The 8,229-nt window shown below is 40.9% G+C and overlaps 2 protein-coding genes across 2 annotated transcripts; both read right to left on the bottom strand.

The window, feature by feature from the left end:
• Window positions 1-864: 864 nt before the first annotated feature.
• EAF02_005870 (uncharacterized protein) lies at window positions 865-1,938 on the bottom strand (the record flags this gene model as incomplete). Its single annotated transcript, XM_038901918.1, has 1 exon — window positions 865-1,938. The coding sequence occupies one exon, from the start codon at window positions 1,936-1,938 to the stop codon at window positions 865-867; it is 1,074 nt and encodes a 357-aa protein (XP_038758135.1).
• Window positions 1,939-5,972: 4,034 nt separating this feature from the next.
• On the bottom strand, window positions 5,973-7,187 carry EAF02_005869 (uncharacterized protein; the record flags this gene model as incomplete). Its single annotated transcript, XM_038901917.1, has 4 exons — window positions 5,973-6,254; window positions 6,287-6,795; window positions 6,849-7,066; window positions 7,120-7,187. The coding sequence occupies 4 exons, from the start codon at window positions 7,185-7,187 to the stop codon at window positions 5,973-5,975; spliced, it is 1,077 nt and encodes a 358-aa protein (XP_038758134.1).
• Window positions 7,188-8,229: the final 1,042 nt, after the last annotated feature.

The raw sequence follows: 8,229 nt of genomic DNA, 5'->3' as shown, positions 1-8,229 counted from the left end.
ACACACATAATCATTCTACCATTGATGACTTGGTTGTTTTTTCTACTTTGATATGACTTAAGGATACCCGACAAGAGTAGGGAATCACACAATCTATAATCATCATCATGCAAGTCGAAGATCAAGCAGGAACATGGTGCGCGAAAAACTGAGCAATAATCTGAAGAACTTTAAGTGAAGCTCTCAAGCTAATAATAGAGAGTTCCTATATTTTTTGATCCTGATTATTTTCAAGCTAGATTCATACCTAACCGCTTGCAATATGTTGATAAGGTGTTATTTATGGCTGTTGGTTTGAAGAGACACGCCGCTCTGACACCAACAGCGCATGTTCCTAGAATTCGCCAGTACGACCTCTACTTGCAAATCAAGAGTCTTTTCAAAGAAAGAGAAATACTAATACATATTCTTCCTCGGCACAGCAGCTTCTGCTTGTGGGCAAGGCCTCTGTTCTAAAACGGTGAAGCATGATCAGTCTATTGCGGCGAAAGAAGGCCTTCCTATTTGGTTGGAGGCTGCCACGGAGTCTGCCTTCAAGTTGTATCTGAAGTTGAGATTTGTGCTTTTTGAGGAGATGACGTTTGGTGTTGGGAAGGTCAATGAGGATGGAGAGATGTGTGCGAGGGGCAAGGGTGTGAAGATTCGGGTGATGATTTGGAGGCCAGAGGTGGGTGGTGGTGGAGTGGGATAAGTGGGGTAGGATTTTGATAGTGTCGACTTTGTTCTGAGTCTTGGACGGGTTGTTTAATGGGACGTGGCATATTCTCTAACAGTATGAATACAGGCAATTCTCCAAGTTATATTAGGAATCTATTTTAATAATCTCTCAAGCTAAACCGCAAATTTTCGGAAATAGCTCTGCAGTTATCGGCCTGTGTCTCCATGAGGAAGATCCGCTCTGACAATACTGGCTGATACAGTGCTATTACTACCGAAAATCCCCGCACCCGAAATATACAAACTATTTCGATCACGAACTGTCCTCCCAAATGCCACTGCCGTATCCTGAGACAGAAAAGTCGAATTGGCTATGATTTTAGCGGTTTTCCCTGGAATATCTACCTCAGCTAGTGTATTCTGTCCATTCAATGCGATCCATGCTCGCTTCCCATCCTTCGAAAAGACAAAATCGTCGCCAAATATTTTGTCGACAAGGACTTCCGCAGGTCCAGTTCCAACTCCCGTCGTGAGTGAGATTGGAATCTTCGCAAAGAGTCCCTGGTTGAGGCTGGTATAGTACAAATCTGATCCATGAATATGGATCCCGTCCACAGAAATCGGCGTAAACCCAGGAGGTACAAACCCAGTAGGCAGATTGGCCATTGTTGGATCTCGAATAACGATCTCATATGCTGCTGTATTGACGTCAAGCTTTATGACTGTTCCAGCAGCAGAGTCCGCAATGAGAAGATTCGAAGTGTCATTGAGACCCATCCGACACATTCCATTGAGTATTTGTGCATCAAGAATCGTGGCAACCAGCGAAACATGGGCGGGTTGAGCGACAGCTCCCCTTGCTAAGGTGCGAGATTGGCGCATATCAACTTTCCAAACGGAATTTGCCCCCGGAGCAGTGGCATTTCCAGTTAACGTTGGATGACGCAACGACATAGAAGGACATCGTGTTCCACATTCGGCGATACCACCAAGACCAATGGCGTTAGGAATTTGGGCAACTTGAATGGGCGCTTTTGCTTTGTGTGGTGATACTTGGAATAGCGAAGTCGTCTTTGTCGATGTTACGAGTATCTCGCCATTGTGTCGCACAGCGAGGATTTCGGCATTGGCCACATTGGGAATTTGTACGATCTCTCGAAGGACGACACCTCCAGAGACTGTTTGTCCGACTGCTGCGCTGGGTAATGCAAAGGAGCATTGAAGGAGCAGCACTACTCCTACGACGCTGAGAACTGGGTAATTGAAGAACATATTACACATGTTAAAATATGGAATAGTTGAGGAACTGACGTGTTGCTGTGACGTGAGGTTGAGAGAATGGATCTATGGAAGAGCAGAGCACTTGGCGCCTTTATCTATAGATACCCCGAACCTTAGAGCCGTTGATTTCTCCCTCAAACATTGTCAGAACTTAGCTCAATAATACTCAAAAACTTATGCCATGAAGGAAGTCTCAAGAGACCAGCAAGCAGCAGTATGCGGGGGAGACACCGGCGCACACTCAAACTCCATTCTTCGACGAATTTGCATCGAGGGGGCATGTATTGGGTTCCAGGTAGGTACTTCGTTACGGGGTATAAATAGGTCCGGATTTATTTCATCTCTGTGCTTCCCACATAATGCTCATCCAGGAAGAACGGAAGATTGCTTTTTTAGTCATCAACGGCCGGAATTGCACATGATATAACGATATTAAATCAAATCCAAATCCAAAATTACCAGCTCCATAGGTACTCATAAGCGAAACTAATACGAGAACCAACTACAGATGAACTTGAATATAAGGGCCTAAAAATTTCAGAGCCTAAATGCCCGTATACAGGGGTTGCTCGTATATTACAGTTTCAGCCTCGGCATTTAGCCTTGTTTTATACTCCTAGCCTCGTTTTATACTATCAGCCTTTCCATTTTTATTAAATATATCATATGAATTTATAAATTCATTAGATAATAAACTAAAGCTTAAATCATTCCCACTCAATTTTTATAAAAGCATTGGGAAATTAAGATTATATATTCTTATATAAAAGAATATCCGTTTATAGTCAATTTCACCATATAAATTTTTAGAAAATCTAAAAATATGTTTGTATAAAGGGGATGCCCGTATATCACGTGCTCGTATATCCAGGTTCATCTGTACGAGCCACTTAAATTCTCACGTGCTTGAGTAATCTAAAGAAAAGGGATGCGAAGACTCAACACCTGTACGCGGTGCATCCTACGAACCTCCAGCTCTCTCTTGAGAGTCTGCAGAGCTAAGATTGAGTCGCAGATGGAATTGGAAGAATTGGAAGGAGAGAGGTTCAGAGATATAGCGAAGGATTATATTACAATTTTACAACAACACTACCTATAAAGAGTTGAATACCAGCTTTAGATACGGATACAAAGATTACGGAAGCCCGGTTAGATTCAATATCTATTATCGATTACTATTTCAAATATAGAAATATAATATGCAATAGGTCTCTTCTTTAGAAGAGTCTTTTCGATATAGAGCTTACCGCCACTCTACTCGTACTACAACCCTTTTTTATATCCTTTGGCTTTCAGCCACTCGAATATTACAACGACACAATACAGAAAATGCCATCGCCTTCAAATTAATACTATACTCTGGGCATCGATATAATATAATGTTTTTCTTTTAATTTTCGAATTTTCGAATTTCCGAATTGATTTGTATATGGGCAATAAGGGCTTAGGATTCGGCCCTGCCCTACTATTTTCAACAGTTTCGACTATATACATTTAATAAGAACTGAAGGATATCAAGTTTATAAAGATATACAAGGAATTAGTTTAAAAGAGATAAAGATAGAAAAGAGTGATGCCTTTTTTTGCTATTTTATTAGTAAAAGAACCCTTTACTATATTGGAAGCAATTCGAGAGGGGATAACTCTTGCCTTTTATAAAAAGGGAGGAATAGCAAATTGGATTTAGGATTTTAAAAAGAGAAATTGAATATTGGAATACTTTAATTGAATTAGGGGTAGGGAAAGAATAAGGAAGGAAGTATCTCAGAGAATGAAGACTATTTAATCTCTATTTGTATTCCAAATAGAGATTGGATATAGCACCCCAGTATTCGTTTTTACTCCTCCAAATTGAATATATCTACTTTAGATATCCACTAGCAGTTGTTAGGTTCTTAAAGCCTAGCCGTCCTAAATAGTCTTGGACTGAGAAAAGGACGTTAATTAAATCAATCAATCAATCAATCAATCTAAAGAAAAAGAAAAGAAAAGAAAATACGATCAGTAGATAGATATCTATCGTACTTGACAATAGCATATCACGATAGAGGGGAATGATTGGACAATAATGGTATAAGTACAAGAATGTGTATATCTCCTCATCTACAGTTAGAACTGATCTCTTCTCGTAGAGAAGAGATAGGATTATATACTGGGTGATCTTCGGGTACCGATCACGGGAGCGGTGATCGGTCCTGCGGCCGATCCGGTTATCGTTGTTCCGCTCCGGAGTATTCTATATAATGAATACCTGACCATCACATGATCTGATCCACGTGGTCTACAACACCGTTTCCGTCACAATATCGCATATTCCTTTCCGAATCCCTTCAAACCAGTAATATTTCCTATTACAAATTCGCGATAGCGAATATTAACGGATATACGATTTCTTGAGATGCGGTTTCTTTAGAATTGATATAATGAATTATAGATAGAAAATTTCGAGCGATTTAGTAATTAAATTATAATAGAGAATTTTCATTAAGTTTGAGATATTAGATATATATATATTAGTATCCGAAAGGATTTGTAAGAGTAAGTTTATATATTTACGAGTAATACTAATAGATATAGACGAGAGGTATAGCGATAGAGTAACGAGTAACGAGAACTTCGTTAGCGGATAGAATATATATTGTCAGGGAGCGATCACCTGACAGGGTTTATATAGTAGATCTACTGTTCCGAACGCATTCGGAATACTCTACGCTTTTGTGAGTTAGTAATAAAGTAGATCAACCCTAACATATATAAAATAAACGAAAGAAATTAGAGATAATACGAAAGTAATATCTAAGGAGAGATATTAAAAAATAATAACTTGATTTACTTCTACGAATTTATTAATTTGTCAAGGTACGGGTAAAGACTTATATTGTACCATAAGGGTAGAAGAGCTATGGAAGAGTGAAGCCCTACTTATAGGAAGTAGGGCGCGCTAGTATGCTGTGCCTGAGGCACGAAGGCAACTACAGATCATGTAGTTGGCGCCGTGACATAATTAGAATTTGAGAAATCGATTGATGTAATCCTTTTTAGATTTTCTTGAAAATTAAAATTAGAATATAATATACTCTTTTCTTTTCTTTTTTTAATCTGTTTAAATTTGTATACTGAATTAAAAGAAAATTCTACATTACTAATTCTAAATACGTTTTCAGCCCAAACAAAAATCTATTTTTAGGGTTTTGACCAAAGGATTCAAATCGGCCTCGGTATCTGTGCACACCTATGGAAGATCTATTTTCCGATAGGTTCTTTTGACTGCCTCTCCTCTTGCATTGTCATCTAGTCTTCCTCTTTCTGGGTCATTTTTGATGAGTATTTTACTTTACTGTTTACTTCCTGCTCATGGGCTTATGGAACTCCGTTGATCGATCTAGTGACAGAACTTTTCGTGTTCTCAGATGGCAATCTGGGAGTCCGGACACATCTCTATCATCTCACAACGTCAGATGTGTGACTTGAATATCAGATCTTGTCTCGAACTAGAATTAGTTCTCGATCATCTAAATCAGAATACAACTCATTCACCAAGAAGTAGATAGATTCTTTACTTCCAACATCCCAGCTTCAAGGAAAGTGTCTAAATATCTTCTCATTATTTCTTGTTATCTGCTTGCTAGCTGTTCTCTTTCCTGCTTTGTCTGGTACAGATCATACGTCCCGAGTTTCCCTATAGCTTATGTCCACAAGTATCTATCCTTCTGCTCAAAGAGGAAGTTGAAAGAGTTACCCTTAGTCATGTCCTTTCGTGAGATACACTATGCATGCGCTGTCTTCCTGTCACCTCTAGCCCATCCTGAGAAGAAACGCAAGGAAATTTCAAAACAAAGGAAAGAGAAAAAAGAGAGAAGGGAAAAGGAACACATCCGCTATGCCTATGCCGCTTGCTACTTCGCTTCAGTATCTCGCTATATCGCTCGCTAATCGTCATGGATTGAATGCTTGTCCACGCTGTGCAGAAAACGCAATACATGCCAGGGGGATATTTCCAATCAGTTACATAGCCGCCGTTCTCAGAAGTCCATTCATTCATCCATTGCTTCGAAAAGCCTTTTCATCTCGCCCATCTCCATCATTTCCTCTTCTTCAATCATGGCGTCCTCGTATGCTCTTCTTCTACCCAATCCAACTCTGTCTATTGCGAACGATGTAATCTCCTCACCCGCCATTCCGTTCTCATATCCAACGTTGTATTTTGGAGAGGGCAACCCCGCCTTTCTGATTCCTGCTTGTTTGAAATCTGCCAAAGTTGGCCAGTCTGCTCGTACAGGTGACTCCTCGTTCAAGCTAGGATGTCCCCAAATGGTCTTCCGAGCGAGCACACTTGACAATTCATCACTAAATGCTTTTCCTCCAAAGCAGGCTTAACCTTGACAAAAGTTCCTTCGCTCTTCATTCGCATAACCTCCTCTTTGTTCTTGATCCGCTCGTTCATTTCATCTCTCGCGTCATTTTTTCGCTCCTCTCGATGCTTAACCAAGTCTTCGGTGGACTTGGGAAAGTATGGCGATGCTGTTAGGCCGAGATGAGTACCTTGAATTCGGAGACGATCGAAGTTCTTTCCAACTTCATAGGTATCGCTTCGGTGAGTAAGGGATGTTCCCGCTGCCTGTGTCATGGCGAGAGGGTTCGGTGCAGAATTAGCAGCCTGGTATGCAGCGATAACTTTATTGGTTCTTGTCGAAGTTCCACTTGCATCAGAACGAGCTGGAACTGGGTTTCCACGACGAGATAATTGAGGAGGTCCTGTGTAGGATGGGACTCCAGCTCCATCTTGTGGCATCTCTCCTTTCTTGCCGCCCATGAATTCTCCAGTGGGAACGGAATAATTCGCAGAGATAGATTTCGCTCTCAAGACTCGTCGGTTTAAAGCTTGTTGGTTCATACTCATGCCAACACACCTCCCAATTGGTTTCCTTCTCTTGTATTTGTCGCACCAGTAGGTCTGGCCAAGATACCCGTGATAGATGGTCTAACATTTGTACCTCCGACTGCATCCCCAAAAACACTCCCATCCTGCAAAGCATGAAAACCCAATGGTGGAAAGTCATGAACGGACGGTGGCGGTTGTCGTGCTGGCGCGGTAGGAGTACCATCGTTTTGGTGGGCATGGCGAGATCTAGAACAGGTCGGTTTCGACCGCTTGATCCGCTGCCTCGGTGACGCTTCAACATCGCATTGTTTCCGGCGGGTGGTTGGGGGGTGGTTGTGCCTTGGATGTTTTCTTTGATCGGTTCCATCTTTTGTTCTGTTTGTCCAAATCGACGTAGATTTGAATGGTGCAAATAAAGGGTTGAGAAGTGAGGTAGATAGGTAAGTAGGTAGATAGAAGGATTTTTCTCTTGCGCCTCTGCTTCTTTGATGTTGAAAATATATGTATGTACTTTTATCTTGCTTGCTTGCAGTAACAAACCCCAACTTTCCAATTGCCAGAATCTCAAAGCTTTGTGAAGAAACTTGAAACAAGTGCAGAATTTAAATAAGCAGGAGAAAAAGAAGTTCGATCTTGAAGCTGTATGTATCGTATCGGATTGTATTGTATTGTAAAGAAGCAGCAGCAGGAATAGCAACAGGTGCAGCAATAAACAAGATTAAAACTGGGAGGAATTATTCAAAGTCTATACGGAAACGAAAAAAACGTAGTTCGGATCTATATTCAAAAATTGTGGTGGTGGTTATTTGCCAATCCGAGCCCCGATGTCGCAGAGGGGAGGGAGGTTTTTGATCTTTGACTTGACTTGACTTTTTTTTTTCTCCCTAGCTTTTGTGTTTTGTTTATGGATGTTGGTTTTTGGTTTTTGGTTTTTGTTTTTGAGAGAGAGAGAGAAGAGTGATATAAGAGAAAGAAAGAAAGAAAGAAAACTGTGATCTATCTGGCTGGCTGGCTGTCTCTCTGTCTGGTTGGTGACACGGGAGTGTCTTGAGTAGTGATTGGGAGTTTTATGAGAGGAGGTTAATGGTGGTTGATAAGAAGCTTTGGATGATTGGGCTGAGGGGTGAGTTTATGAGGATAGAATGAGATGAGATGATATGGAATGGAATGGGATAGAGAGAGAGGGGAGATTGAGGGAAGTGAATGGGGGCTGTGATGGGTTGATTGGTTGCATGGGGATTTACTATGTGTGTTTTTACGGGTTTAGGAGAGAGTGTAGTGTAGTGTTGTGTTATGGAATGGGAGTCTTGAATTTACTAAATTAGATGGGATGTTGTGTTTGGGTTTTGTGGACTTCTGGTGGATTGTATGGTGTGGTATTGTAGTATGTTCTAAAGAATATCTACCTA

This window comes from Botrytis sinoallii (assembly GCF_014898435.1).
Source record: "Botrytis sinoallii strain Bc 23 chromosome Unknown BSIN_009, whole genome shotgun sequence".
Taxonomy (NCBI): domain Eukaryota; kingdom Fungi; phylum Ascomycota; class Leotiomycetes; order Helotiales; family Sclerotiniaceae; genus Botrytis; species Botrytis sinoallii.
Note: the sequence above shows the minus strand (reverse complement) of the source record. Positions and strands in the feature narration are given on the sequence as shown.